Here is a 15,847-nt window from a genome sequence, read left to right as displayed (position 1 = left end):
GGTTCCCTAACTGTGGTGGGGTGATAGACGGAATGCATATCCCTATTTTGGCACTGGACCACATTGCCAACCAGTATGTAAACCGCAAGGGGTACTTCTCAATGGTTCTGCAAGCACTGGTGGATCACAAGGGACATTTCACCAACATCAAGGTGGGATGGCTGGGAAAGGTGCATGATGCTTGCATCTTTACGAACTCCGGGCTGTTCGAGCAGCTGCAAGAAGGGACTTACTTCCCAGACCAGAAAATTACTGTTGGGGATGTTGAAATGCTTATAGTTATCCTTGGGGACCCAGCCTACCCCTTACTCCCATGGCTCATGAAGCCATACACAGGCAGCCTGGACAGTACTAAGGAGCAGTTCAACTATAGGCTGAGCAAGTGCAGAATGGTGGTAGAACCTGCCTTTGGATGTTTCAAAGCTTGCTGACACTGTTTGCTGACTAGGTTAGATCTCAGCGCAACCAACATTCCCATTGTTATTGCTGCTTGCTGTGTGCTCCATAATTTCTGAGAAAGTAAGGGGGAGACGTTTATGGTGGGGTGGAAGGTTGAGGCAAATTGCCTGGTGCCAGATAGCAGGATGATTAGAAGAGCACAGCTAGGCGCACTGCGCATCAGAGAGGCTTTGAAAACCAGTTTCATGATTGCCAGCCTACAGTGTGACAGTTGTGTGTGTTTCTCCTTGCTGCAAACCTACCCCCTTTGTTGATTTTAATTTCCTGTAAGCCAACCACCCTCCCCCCTTCGATCACAGCTGGCAAAGGAAATAAAGTAACTATTGTTTTGAAACCATGCATTCTTTCTTTATTAATTTAAAAAAAAAAGTGAGATAACTGACAAGGTAGCCCGGGTGAGAGAGGAGGGAAGGACAAGGTCACATTGCTTATTGTAGCCACACTACAAATCAAAACTGTTTGAATGGCAGCCTTCTGTTGCTTGGGCCATCCTCTGGAGTGGAGTGGTTGGGTGCCTGGAGCCTCCCCTCCACGTTCTTGGGCATCTGGGTGAGGAGGATATGGAACTTGGGGAGGAGGGCAGGCGGTTGTACAATGGATGTAGCGGGGATCTGTGCTCTTGTTGGCTTTCCTTCAGCTCCAACAGATGCTTCATCATGTCCACTTGCTCCCCCATTAGCCTCAGCATCGCCTCCTGCCTCCGCTCTTCGCGCTCACTTAATTCTTTCTTGGCCTCTGCCACTGAGTGCCTCCATGCATTAAGCTGTGCCCTATCAGTGTGGGAGCACTGCATAAGCTTCAAAAATATTTTTTTTGCCTTCTAATCTGTGATAACCTCAGGGACGGAGATGATAGAGGGAGCATAGAAACATTTGCATCTGGGGGGAGATAAAAAGGGAGAGTAAAATTTAAGATGATACATTTCTGAGAACAAAAGGGAGACACTGTCATAGTGAATCAAGCAATTCACAGCAGACAGCACATGTGCTTTAGGTACAAGATCGCATTTTGCCTTTTATATTGAGCGCCTGCCGGTATGGTGACATATCACAAATGGCTGGGCAACAGAATTCGGTTTTCAGGCAGCCATGGTAAGCCAAAGGGTAAATGGGGTTGGCTTCTTACAGCTTCATAACCATAGGCGCCGACTCCACGGGAAAAATTGGTGGGTGCGGAGCACCCACCGGCAGCTCCCCGCCCCGCCAGCTCACTTTCACGCTCCGCTCCACCTCCACCCCTGAGCGGGCCGATGCATCCTGCTTCTCCTCTCTCCCTCCCAGCACTTGTGCCGTGAAACACCTGTTTCGCGTGGCAAGCCTGGAAGGGACGGGGGAGGAAGGGGATGCAGTGTGCTTTGGGAAGAGGTGGGGCCAGGGAGGTGCGGAGTCGGGGTGGGGTCGGGGTGGGGCCTGGGTGCAAGCACCCACTGACACCAACAAAAGTTGGCACTTGTGTTCATAACAGATGGGAATGGTTTCAAACTGCAGTGCCATCCTTTCCCATAGCAAGGAATGCTGGTTGGTTTCACATTTAAAAGGAGGGGCCGCGGTTTTCGGATGAATGTGCAGCACACACCTTCTGCCACCCCACTGCATGGCTATTCTCTGGGATGGTCCTTTTTAGCCAAACACAAACAACCCAGCATGAACGGGGTCCTTTTACTGTTCCCTTACAAAAATTCCCCTATTTCAACCAGGTGACCATGAATGATATCCCTCTCCTGAGGCTAACACAGAAAGATATAGACCGAATGTTGCTTGACTACGACCAAAACCCAGGACCATTTGCTGCCATGCTTTGCGCTGCAATGATTCCAGACTTCTTGCTACTGGCAAGCCTACCGTGGAGGACGAAATAAGGCCGCCCTCCCCAGAAACCTTCTGCAAAGGCTTTCAGAGTTCCTCCAGGAGAGCTTCATGGAGATGTCCCTAGAGGATTCCCGCTCCATCCCCAGACACGTTAACAGACTTTTCCAGTAGCTGTACTGGCCACGAATGCATCCTAATTCTTCAGGGCAAATCAAACATTAAACACTATTGCTTTTAAACCCTGTACCGTAGTTACAAATGTGCACTCACCAGAGCCGCCTTTTCCGGCTTCAGGGTCGGGGATCCCGCCTTGGGAGGGTATTGGCTCCTGGCTGCTGGGGAGAACGGATTCACCGCTTGCCTGCTGCGCATTCTCCTCCTCCTCTTCCTCATCCACAAAATTCTCCTTCCTGTTGTGTGAGACTCCCCACTTTCAGGTGTCCATGGACAGTGGTGGGGTAGTGGTAGGGTCCCCCCCCCAGAATGCCATACAGCTGATCATAGAAGCGGCATGTATGTGGCTCTGACTTGGAGCGACCATTTGCCTCCTTTGTCTTTTGGTAGGCTTGCCTGAGCTCCTTGACTTTCATGCGGCACTGCTCTGTGTCCTTGTTGTAGTCTCTCTCAACCATGCCCTGTGAGATTTTGGCATATATACTAGCATTTCTTCTTTTTGATTGGAGTTCGGCCTGCACAGATTCTTCTCCCCATACAGCAATCAGATCCAGTGTCTCCCTTTTGATCCATGCTGGAGCTTGTTTGCAATTCTGGGGGGACTGCATGGTCAACTGTGCTGCTGAGCTTGCCACGCTGACCAAACAGGAAATAAAATTCAAAATTTCCTGGGGCTTTTCCTGTGTACCTGGCTAGTGCATCGGAGTTCAAAGTGCTGTCCAGAGCCGTCACATTGGAGCTCTCTGGGATAGCTCCCGGAGGCCAATACCATCAAATTGTGTCTGCACTACCCCAAATTCGACCCAGCAAGGTCCATTTTAGCACTACTCCCCTCACCAGGGAGAAGTACAGAAGGCAATTTTAAGAGCCCTTTAGGTCGATGGAACGGGGTTGGTTGTTTAGACGCATTCATTTTAAAATCGACCTAACTCGGCTAAATTCGACCTAGCCCCGTAGTGTAGACCAGGGCTAAGACATGCGAGAGATTAGGAGAGAGGGGAATGTGTCTAAAATTTGGCTAATAAATGACCTTTCATAGCACTGAATTGAAAGTATAGTACTGCAAACGAAGAATTATAATAAATTGAAATAGACTTTATTTATGGAATAATCTATTATCTTTTAGTTGTTAGCTTCTGTTTATGAAGGGCCTCTAAGGAAAGCAGTACTGAGACATGAAATGGTCTCTCATTATGTTTTGGCTAACCTGCCTATCATCACCAATGCTTTTGCTTATATTTAGCCTGGGTATGACATTTTGTCATTCACCATTTTAGGGATGGCTAACCAAATGGATACTCTACCCTTGCCCTAAAGGCTAGAGAAGAGGTCAAGGCCACTTTGATCAAAAGCCATTGATAATAAGTTTATTGATAAAAGAGATGGACCTGAATCAAAGCTTCATGTTCAAAACCCTTGAGGGTTTGGGAGGCTTGGATCCAAAATTTGCAACTCTGGCCCACCTCCAGTTCTCAATTTTGTGTGTGTGTGTGTATACATGAACTTCTACTTTGCCTGCTTACTATGCTGTTTTCACATCAAGACCAGAATGCCTCTAACCCACTTCTTTAAAACTCTACTGAAAATTGCCTGTCTACCTCAACCTGCTTTCTTTACCTTTCCCCAGGGATGCTAGAACAATTTGTCTGGTGTGTGTGCGCTGAGAGCCATTGAACCAAACTGTAAACCCTGTATATGATGTAAACCACTTCAAGCCAGGGGGTGCAGAAGCACCCCCAGAACTTCTAATTCCAGTACCTATGCCTTTACCGCTTGTTTGTATCATATGTTGTGTAGTTAGATGGTAAGAATTTCTGAACAGGGCTTTGTTTGTAAATTTTTTCTGGAAAATGACTCCATATCAGCATTATCAAATAAATATATTTAAATAGAAATAGGTCAATTAAAAAGATATTCTGCAAACTTCATCAAATAGAGTAATTCCTACTGTGCTAAAGTTTAATGAAGTTTCTGCTTCATACTATTTTGGTGGCCGATATTAGCTGTGATATCCTAGTTCAAAAAGAGGAAAAAAAAATCTAAGTGGGATGGAATACCCATTTCCTACACTCTTATGCCAGCAATTGTTTACCAGGGAGAAACACTATGAGACCATTTCACTTCTACCCATCTGTGCTATCCATCTGCAATACTCACTGTCCAGAGGACTGAAACTGTGGACAACTTGGAAAAAAACAAGTAGAGAACTACGCAGGACAACCTGATATTGTGATTCAGAAGTGTGATTCACACTTGGGAACCACACTTGTAGTTGTTGCACAGCCCAGAAGAGGGCCTGCTAGGTTCCAGTACCAAGATGTGGCTACCTGGAGAGGCACCAGGAGGAAACCTGCTAAATCATCTTTTGAGGTTTAAACAGCATTGCAATAAAAACCTCTTACTTATTCAACAAATAGGGCTTTGCTACTCAGAACAAATCAGTCATACCAGAACTCGCCACTTATACTTCATACTCTGAGAACTGATTAGTTGAAATAGCTACCTTTCTCAGGGCTTAAAACAATACTACCTTATAGAAACAGAAGTTAGAGATAGAAAACATCCATTAGATTGTGTAGTCCAGCTCCTTTTCAGTAAGGAATTGTTTCTTATGACAACTTTTCCTGTTTTTGGTCAGACTAGTTTTAAGAGTTCCAAGCAATGGAACATTATTATATTATTCCTAATTACATTTCCTATTCTCTTCCCCTTTTTGTTGTTGGCACCTGTGAAATATTTGTAGGCTTATCATGCACGCATACAGGTTCATTAGCTGCTACTTAGCAAAGTTATGAATGTTTATTTTAAGTCTTTTCTTGTAGGTCAGTCCTTCCTGATTGCTAATCATCGTTACTAGTCTCTGAATTCCTTCAATTTCTCAAAAAGAAAAGGAGTACTTGTGGCACCTTAGAGACTAACCAATTTATTAGAGCATAAGCTTTCGTGAGCTACAGTTCACTTCATCTGTGAGCTGTAGCTCACGAAAGCTTATGCTCTAATAAATTGGTTAGTCTCTAAGGTGCCACAAGTACTCCTTTTCTTTTTGCGAATACAGACTAACACGGCTGTTACTCTGAAACCTGTCATTATTCAATTTCTCAGTATCTTTCCAACAGGTAACTTTGGTGCAGTTGCATCACAATCATATACAGAGACACTGTATAGCCCCATGCACTATGATGGGATGTTTCTGTGTCCCATATGTCACCCCCAAACTATAATGTATTTTGAAATCATAACACATTGCTAAATGTCTAATTCTTAACTCTCTTTCCGCATTACTGACTTCCCAGGTTTATCCCTCCCATTGAGTGCGTGTCAGATTACATTTCCTCACGTATGTTAGCTTGCATACTTTAAAGCTGAACTTCAGTTTGGTCCAAAATCTGCCACTGATACTTGTGCTGAGCATCAGCTTACTCTACAAATAGTCTCATTAATTTCAGTGGAACTACATGCCAAGGAAGTTTGTACTCAATGAGCAAGGGTGGCACAACATGACCCTTTTGTTAATTTCAGCTTCCTTATTTGCTCTCTATGGCTGTTATTAAACACTTGTGCCATTTCCCCATTCATGTCAAAAAATTAACTATGACTAAAGCAATCTATTAATTCACAACAAACAGTACCTCAGTTACCTGAGTCATGTAATAGCACACCTTGCAAATGCAATAAGCTACTATTATGAACCACAATTTATCATTCTTTAAATCTATTTTACATTCTGAAAAAAAATTCCTCCAAATATCAGGTGTGTCCTATTAAGGCCTTTGACCTGATTTCCTTCCTGGGCTGATAACTTTTTAATCCATTTCTCTAACTAAGTCAAAAGGTATGGCATCAGCATCCTAGTAATTATAGGACGAGGAAAGGGTGTGCATCTAAATCTGATTCTCATTCAAGGAAATGTACAAGTATTTTAAACGTTCAGAGCACAGTATTCCCACTAAAAAGAACCACCCCCCAAAACTCAGCTACACTGATTTGTTTCAGTGAGAACCCAAGGACAAGAAGTAAGGGCAAAATTCATGTTGAAAACAGAAATCTCTTCAGGCAGGGACCTTCTCTTATTATCCATATGTACAGTGCCTAGTGTAACAGGGCCCAAGACGTACTTGGAGCCTTCATACCTTGATATACAACAACTAGATTAACTTCAAACATGAAAATCTCTTTCCCAAAACAGCCAGTACTGACTACAGGGATAAGTCTGAAACCTCCACAACCCACCTCTCCCCTTCCCAGCATACCCACAGGCAAGAATACAGAGCACTGGGTCCAGTGGCCTCCCTCAGTCACTCCACAGAGGGAGTAACAACAGCGGTTGGGAGAATGTGTTTCCCCTACCTTCCCACGCCTCCTCAACTCCCAAACCACACCCTGTCAATTGTGCTTCTCCTCTTTGTCTCCTCCATCCCCTTTTTATTTCTCTCTTCTCTTCCACTTCTACCCAGACCGTCCCCCCAACACCTCTAGATTTGTAGTACAAGTAATTATAAACAAACATTAAAAAAATTCAGACATGGAACAAACAAGATGTGGGCTTGTCAGTACTGTGATCACTGCATATTGAATGCCTTTTCTTGCTCTCCTCCCCAACTTTGACTTTGGGCTTTTGGGACTGCAAAATGGCTGACTGGTGCTTTTGGATATTACTGCAATATAGTTGTTAGTGTTCAGTAATGCTCAGGCAAGAAGATAAAAGGCTTAACACCACTCGTGCATATTAGAAGAGTGTCAATTTCTAGAAATCACCAAGATCCCAGAGAATTTCATTGCTTTTTGTACACAGAGATGCTACTAACCTTGGTGTCTTTACCAAAGACTTTGGAATGAAAACAAATCCAGTTTTCAGATATAAATAACTTTCCTTGGTACAGAATTTCTTTCTGTAGAGCACAGGTAAAACCTATAAACATTAAAAAGAATAATAAAAAAAGGGAAATAAGGACAATCCAGGGAATTACAGACCAGTCAGCTTAACTTTGGTACCCGGAAAGAGAATGGAGCAAATAATTAACCAATCAATTTGCAAACATCTAGAAGATAATAAGGTGATAAGTAACAATCGGCATGGATTTGTCAAGAACAAATTGTGTCAAACCAATCCGATAGCTTTCTTTGACAGTGTAAAAAGCCTTGTGGAGGTGGGGGGGGGGCAAAGAGGGGGAGAAGCGGTAGATGTGGTATATCTTGACTTTAGTAAAGCTTTTGATACGGTCTTGCATAGCCTTCTCATAAACAAACTAGGGAAATGCAACCTAGATGGAGCTACTATAAGGTGGGTGCAAAACTGGTTGGAAAACCATTCTCAGAGAGTCGTTATCAGTGGTTCACAGTCATGCTGGAAGGACATAATGCGTGGGGTCCCACAGGGATCAGTTCTGGATCCGGTTCTGTTCAATATATTCATCAATGATTTAGATAATGGTGTAGAGAGTACACTTATAAAGTCTGTGGACAATACCAAACTGGGAGGGGTTGCAAGTGCTTTGGAGGATAGGATTAAAATTCAAAATGATCTGGACAAACTGGAGAAATGGTCTGAAGTAAATAGGATGAAATTCAGTAAAAGGACAAATGCAAAGTACTCCATTTAGGAAGGAACAATCAGTTGCGCACACACAAAATGGGAAATGACTGCCTACGAAGGAGTACTGAGGAAAGAGAACTGGGGGTCATAATGGACCATGAGCTAAATATGAGTCAACAGTGTAAAGCGGTTGCCAAAAAAAAAAAAAAAGACCAAACATCATTCTGGGATGTATTAGCAGGAGTGTTGTAAGCAAGACACGAGAAGTAATTCTTCCGCTCTACTCCGCGCTGATTAGGCCTCAACTGGAGTATTGTGTCTAGTTCTGGGTGCCACATTTCAGGAAAGATGTGGACAAATTGGAGAGAGTCTAAAGGAGACCAACAAAAAGGATTAAAGGTCTAGAAAACATGACCTATGAGGGAAGATTGAAAAAATTGGGTTTGTTTAGTCTGGAAAAGAGAAGACAGAGGGGGGACATGATAACAGTTTTCAAGTACGTAAAAGGTTGTTACAAGGAGGAGGGAGAAAAATTTTTTTTCTTCCCCTCTGAGGATAGGACAAGAAGCAATGTGCTTAAATTGCAGCAAGGGAGGTTTAGGTTGGACATTAGGAAAAACTTCCTGACTGTCAGGGTGATTCAGCAATGGAATAATTGCCTAGGGACGTTGTGGAATCGCCATCATTGGAGATTTTTAAGAGCAGGTTAGACAAACACCTGTCAGGAATGGTCTAGATAATACCTAGTCCTGCCATGAGTGCAGGGGACTGGACTAGATGACCTCTCAAGGTCCCTTCCAGTTCTATGATTATTCAGCACCTTTAATACCTGCAGTCCAGCTAGGGTTGCCAATTTTGGTTGGGATGTATTCCTGGAGGTTTCATCACAGGACATAATTTTAATTAAAGATTATTTTTTAATTCCTGGAGGCTCCAGGATGATCCTGCAGGATTGGCAACCACAAGATGAGCAGAGGTGCTTTAAAAATATCCTGTGCTATTCATAAAAATAAATTGATACATCTCTTTAAAGCACATGAAAGAGTTAGTTATCCACAGAAAAATCTTTAGTGCTCAAACCTTCATGAGTCTGAACTCTGATAAACCTTCAAGGTATTAAAAATGCATTGTAAATAGGGATGAGACAAATGAGTTAAGAAGAATTCAGGAAGTTTCTTACACATGCTGTACTCCTCAATGGAAGGTTTTACATTTAAGTTCAGAAAGATACACACTGTGAAAAAATCCATTCAGCTAAACTGCTCTTATAACAGATGTTCTAGATCCACTACGTAAATGAACAACTGACAGCTTCCATTGTCCTGTCATGGATTCACTTTGCATTCTGGGACAGATAAAACAATGGTGTGGTACTTACTTTGCTTCAGTGGCTCTGTAGTTGGAACATCCAGAAATAGCTTGTGATAGTGAGCATTTGCCTTGAACTAAAATTAAACAAACACAGAGCACATTTTGGTTATTCCTTCATTAAAATATATTTACCCCCCCTTAATCTGCACACTTGCTTTCTCCTTTAGCATCCTCTATACCACGGTGGGCAAACGTTTTGGCTTGAGGGCCACATCGTGTGCAAAACTGTATGGATGGCCGGGTAGGGAAGGCTGTGCCTCTCCGAACAGCCTGGGCCCTGCCCTCTATTTGCCCCTCCCACTTCCCGCCCCCTGTCTGCCCCCCTCAAAACCCCAACCCATCCAACCCCCCCGCCCCGTTCCTTGTCCCCTGACCCCCCCCTTCCAGGACCCCTGCCCTTAACTGCCCCCCTAGGACCCCTCCCCCTATTTAATCTCCCCCCATTCCCTGACTGCCCCCCTGAACCTCTGCCCCATCCAACCACCCCTGTCCTCCAACTGCCCCCTGGGACCTCCTGCCTCTGGCCCCAGCCCTCTTACCATGCCATGCTGCCCAGCCAGAGCCAGCCCCGCTGCCGAGCTGCCCAGCATGAGCAGGCAGCCCCGCTGCCCAGAGTGCTGCCTGCGTGGCGGCGGGGGAGGGGCCGGGGGCTAGGCCTCCAGGCCAGGGGCTCAGGGGCCCAGCAGGACGGTCCCCCGTGGGCCGTAGTTTTCCCACCTTTGCTCTATATCTCAGGTACTATGGTGATTAGTGCTACAGAAATGCAGTTAAATGAATAAATACCCCCTTATTCTCAAATTCACCAGTTCTGGAAGTAAAAAATTGCCTTATAGCTCTTCTTTTAAACACCTTAAGAGAAGAGAGCTCAATGCATATTTTATCTGTGTTTGTACAACCTTTATACAACAGAAAGATAGCACTAGTTTTAGTGGTGTGAGAGTGGTACATCCATACTGAGCTTTTCACTAACTTTACAGAGAGAGTCCTCCAGCTCCGCTGTCTGAATAAAGCACTATCTTCTGCAGAGATGATAGAGAAGGAGACACTAGTAACTCCATAGTTAGAGCTGAATTTTCTTCTACAGCTGTACCATCTGTATGTGATGTGAAGAAATTTACAAAGGCAGGGCAGGAGGGGAAATAACACTACTCAACTCTGGGGGCAAAACTACATCCAAACTCCAGCTTAATCAGAGGACAGCAAACAAAAAAACCTCAAAGAACATTTCAAAGTGAGAAATATAGGTTCTAGATGTTGCCACATGAGAGTATCTGCACCAGTAAGTAGATGTGTTATATTTAGAATAGATATGCAAAGGGCAAGGGAGACGAGAGAGAGAATATCCCACGGGTGAACTTTTCCAAAAGAATGACATTCTAAAATCTTTTGAACTAAACTGGAAAAGTCATCTTCTGCTCCTGTTAAAGATTGTTCCTTTGTCTCAAATCCTCAGTGGCTGTACTTGGTAGTAAGGCTTCACCTTTTGCACTTACCATGTTTCACTCAATCTCAAAGGCACTGTAAATATCATTACAGTACAATGAACAGTGCTGTTACTGGGCCAGACAATGATAGTATAGTCATTTACTCTAACTAAAAACACATGTTATCTCTATATTACCTGATTTGAGGCATGTTTTTTCCTTTCAGGCTTGGAGTCACTCTTGATATCTGTTGTCAGGAGGGGGCTGTCCACACTGATCTTTGTCCTGAGGGTAAGAAAACATTCCTAATACCATGCTTAGTGTCATTTCATTAGTTTTATTACCATCTGGATGTATATTTCTGTCTATGCACATATTCATCCTTTGTTAACTGTCATTCTTATTCTCCTGTCTCTTGATGACAGCAAAGTGGATAAGGATAGCTAACATCAATTTCAGAACATGGCAAGTCTCACAGATCGATGAAAAGCCTTTTAACGTTAGAGGGAATGTTCATTTGTGGTTTGGAATAAATTAACTACTGTTCATTTCTTTTGTATACTTTGTTCACCTTATAGGCAAAGACTATGACTTTTCTTTGGAATAGAAGAACATGAGGATGCCCTTACTGGGTCAGAACAGTCTGTCTTCTGACAGTGGCCAATGCTAGATGTTTCAGAAGGAATCAACAGAACGGGGAAATTATCGCGTGATTCGTCCTCTGTCGTCTAGTCCCAGCATCTGGCAGACAGAGTCTTAGGGACACCCAGAGCAAGGAGTTGCATCCATGATCATCTTGGCTAATAGCCACTGATGGACCTATCCTCCATGAATTTATCTAATTTTATTTTAGCCCAGTTATAGTGAAAGCCTTCATGACATGCCCTGGCAATTAGTTTCACAGATTGAAGTACTTCTTCACAAAATGCACAGTCCTTATATATGTTTTTAACCTGCTGCTTATTAATTCCATTGGGTGATCCCTAGTCCTTGTTTTAAGGGAAGTCATCATGTGTGTCATTTGATATATTCACTATTGGATTCAAATCTTGAATGATGGTAAGAATATTGACCCTATCAAAAAAAAAAAACCGAACCAAAAAAAAAAAACACTGTACAGGGACCATCTGGTAAATTTTTCCTGGGACAGAAATGTCTGACTGGAGAGGTGCAGTTTACCGTGGATATTCTTGTACTTCCTCAAGAGTTTTACATGAAGAAGCTGGGAACACATAGTATGTGCAAGAAGATGCAATAGGCTCATGTGTGTTTGCCTCCTAAGCAAATTTGTGATCCTAGGTTGGTTGTTGCATTGGTCATCTAAGGAACAGGCAAGAAGACAAGGCATTAGAACTTACATCCCATGGTTGTGAGCAAGTCATCTAGCTGTTTGACTAGGATTTTAAAGCCATCACAGCCTTTGTTTTGTAGGAGTTATTGTATTCCCTGCCACCCAAACTCTTTGATTTATCTTTTTTATAAGACCTAGTACATCCTGCTACAGATATTTCTATCATTGAACTCTGTTTCCCTGTAAGAATGGTGTGACTGAGGAGCTGAAGAGACAGAAGATTCTTACCACAGGGATCCCATATTAGGGCTCAGTTATACCTTTGTCATGAGTAAAGGACTCTACAACATTGTGCTGCACCAGGAGTAGCCCTGGAGCCAGACACAGCCTGGCTCCCAGTCTCTCCCTGTTCTGCAATGGAAGTAACCTGCACCAGGTCTAGATCTGTGCAGTGTACTTCCCCTGGCATGCCAGTATAACTGTGCTAGCTGGTGCACAGAAGGGCTTTGAAGCCATGGTTCTGCCCACTACCTACCTCATTCTGTCCTCTCCCACCTACTTGTATAGGAGGTTGGATGTAGGCGCCCCAAAGAGGTTGCTCTTCCCCTGAAATGCTCCTTTCTGTGTTCCAATAGCTGGCACAAGTGAGCATCAGATATCCCATTTATTCCCTTGTGCAGCTGCACAAGCAGGGCCACAGTCAGGACCTTATGTGTACTAAATATTTATCTTGTTTCTCACCAGTTTTCTGGGATGGGTCTCAGCATTTTTTATTGCTGCTGTTTCTGTTAGTCAGTTTTCTGACATTACCTAGTGGCGCCAGCTTTTTTCCGGTCATCAAAACATTCAGCCTCACTAGTAGGGGTCTCTGGCAACAGGCTGGGTGATTTTCCACCCTTCTTTTTTTCCTCTGCACCATATTCTCCATCTGAACTGGAGTGAGAGAGAGAGAGAGAGAGAAGTTCTCTTTATCTGAGGGTCAAAAAACAAAAGCCACTACAAGCTGACCTAAAAAAGAAAATTGTCTGCTATGTACTTCAATCATTAATTTTAGATTTTAACATATAAACACTTTAACAATAGGTATTCTTGTATCTTTGACCATACTTGGGAAAACTAAAAGCAAAGCCTCCACTCTTGTTTACTTAGAACTTTAATCTAGTCAGTCTTTTCCTTTCTGTCATACTAACATAGAAACTTAAAATAACCTTCTAGGTCAGCTAATGTCTACATAGCACCAGTCACTGTTGTATCCAAGTTCTCCTTTGAAGATTTTTACTGTTTTGAAATTGACAAAAGTCCTCCCCCCCCATTTTTCTGATCAGTTCTATAAATAGCTAACATAAATAGATAGTTTTTTCTGTTAAACCCTTTCCATGATATGCATTTCAAAAAGTTGTCTTGTTTCCTAGGATGCAGCAAAATGCACAGAGTGTCGCTATAAAGTCTTATCAGGGCATATGGTAGAACCCACCAATAAGCCCCAAGTTAAAGACAACAGTAAAAGAACACAGAGCATTCTCACTAACATGCAGGAAAGTTTAAAAACAAAACAAAAACCAACCAACCAAACAAAACCCAACCCAACCCCCCTATCATTTTGAGAAAAGCACCAATCTAGCCGAGGGATAACTTCAAACCCTACCTATGAATGTGGGACTGCTTTGTTTTCTCGAGCCATGTTCAAATGTCGTACTTTATAACGCTTTCAAAAAAAGCAAACAAGTAGCCTATCTTGTTCCTTGTACTCAAGTGTACAGCAACAGCTCTTAAAATCTATTTATTTGGGAAATTTAATGCCAGCAGAGCTATCAAAATATGAGTATTCAATGTAGAGTACACTTAATGCAAAAATATAACTATTTAGTACACACTGTTGTTTAGTGTCCTGTAAAGAATCTTCAACCACAGACCTGATATCATCTGAGCAACATGAGCTGTAGTATTGAAATTCTAGCACGGGGAAAAATGACCAGAAATTAAAGTGCTACTATCACACAATCAGTCATGTTTGTTTGTGGTTCCAAGTAGTAAAGGAATAAATCTAAACTAAATGAGTTTAGTGCTTCATTGAGTCAAGTAATACAGGGAGTTAGAATTTTTTAAATTTTCTAATCAACCTACAAGCTATATGTTGTGCTTAACACATTCTTTATAGCCAATTATAATAAAAGGAAAATCAAGTTAAGGCAGAGTTCCTCTTAATTGGAACCAACAGGTCCCATTTGACCCTTCAGTCACTACTTACTACAGAGTTTCCATGAAAGCCTTTTTATTGCATTTTATTTGAATGCGAAGAAGCATCTGTCAGGTTTATGAAGGTGACCTAGGTCACAATATAGGATCTGTGTTTAACAGCCTGCATATCAGACTGAAATCCATCTTTCCCATGGCAAACACATATACTACCATACTAATTAAGTTATATAGTAGCCAAATTTAAACAAAAACACAACCCTTTGCAAAATTTGCCCTGATGCTTAATACTATCCTAGAATTTTATATATATATATATGCTCATGGGTTCAAGTCTAAAGGCAAAGGAGGAGGCTGTCCAACCATCTGTATTTTTAAGCCTCTTTCCTCTGTCCCCATCCATTGTTTAAAACTGTACTATTCCACCTTGGAAGTTGATATTGATTTTTTTTTTAAATGAAAAAGGTATCAGTTGAGGGTAGAATCCCCTGGTATGCATGGATTTTAGTTATAAAGTTGCTTAGATTTTTTTTTAGTAAGCTACCACATACATCTCTTATTTTGGGGATAAAATCCTAGAAAGATTAGACATTTTTCAACAAACATCAAGGAAAATAAGAAGGTATGGTAAATGTTGAATCTGTCAACATTAACTGTGTTCCTTAAAAGTGGTCCTGGATGACTTCAATTTTCCAGGGACCTCTCAGTGTAGTATTTATAGATCTGTATGCAATTTTACAATGGTTATACAGATGGCAAGGCAAACACAGTCCAGACCATCAAATGTCATTGGATAATGACATTACACAATGTAACTTCAATTAAAAGTTTTGGCAGATATTTTAAATTACTATACCAAGACCAAGGCCATGTCATTCATATTAGCATTGGCCTTCTCAGACTGACTACAATCTCATATTTTCACTTGGAACTGCACAAAGAAATCAAGAGAGCGTCTATGTGATGTTGGCTGAGTGAGGTCAGGAGAGAAACATTGCAAAATACTTGTGCAAATCTCAGCCAACAACTGATTACTAATGTTTATTTTCTAGGACACAAATAATCAGAGTCTTATACCTTATTTACATAGGGATTTATAAATTTGAAAGCTTGAGAGAACACCCACCTGTTGAGCAACCAGTCCCACACACAGTGAATTTAATGCCTGTGAAAGAGATACCAAATTGACATTTGCTAAGGAAAATTCCATTTACCCACAGAACAGCCAAAGCACAGGGATCAACACAGCAAGTTTCCACACAGTTCCATCAATGGGTGCCAGTTTTACCAGAGGTAACAGCTTTCAGTGACTCTGATCTAACCTGAACCAGCAATCTAGAGGTGTTGGGTAGCACAAACCTTTTACATCAAGAACCCAAACCAGCAGTTTTATTTAGTTTGAGGTTCCAATAGGCATGAACCTCAAAGAGGACTTTGGTCAGGCCCTGGGCTGGCCAGGGATGCTCCCTCCCACTACAGACCAGGTTGTGGCTATCTTACGGGCATAGAAGGGCCTATGGTCCTTTAGCCACTTCTTATGATGGCTTCAGGAGGTAGTCAGCTGTCTCTCTCTCCCTCCATCTCAATGCTT

At 42.4% G+C, this 15,847-nt stretch overlaps 1 protein-coding gene across 2 annotated transcripts in view; it reads right to left on the bottom strand.

Annotated features, from left to right (window-relative positions):
- The window catches only part of GRAMD2B (GRAM domain containing 2B), a 52,443-nt gene that overhangs the window by 18,087 nt on the left and 18,509 nt on the right, over positions 1 to 15,847 (bottom strand). For both annotated transcript variants that reach the window (XM_084628629.1, XM_084628628.1), the window contains exons 2-5: positions 12,871 to 12,993; positions 10,967 to 11,054; positions 9,353 to 9,419; positions 7,247 to 7,350 (exon numbers count right to left, since the gene is read on the bottom strand). In XM_084628629.1, the coding sequence (XP_084484755.1) occupies positions 7,247 to 7,350; positions 9,353 to 9,419; positions 10,967 to 11,054; positions 12,871 to 12,993 (382 nt within the window). The remainder of the gene's footprint in view (positions 1 to 7,246; positions 7,351 to 9,352; positions 9,420 to 10,966; positions 11,055 to 12,870; positions 12,994 to 15,847) is intronic.

The sequence above is a fragment of the Lepidochelys olivacea genome (genome assembly GCF_965140295.1).
Source record: "Lepidochelys olivacea isolate rLepOli2 genome assembly, chromosome: 5".
Taxonomy (NCBI): domain Eukaryota; kingdom Metazoa; phylum Chordata; order Testudines; family Cheloniidae; genus Lepidochelys; species Lepidochelys olivacea.
The sequence above is the reverse complement of the archived record's forward strand: the minus strand, read 5'-3'. Positions and strand labels throughout refer to the sequence as shown.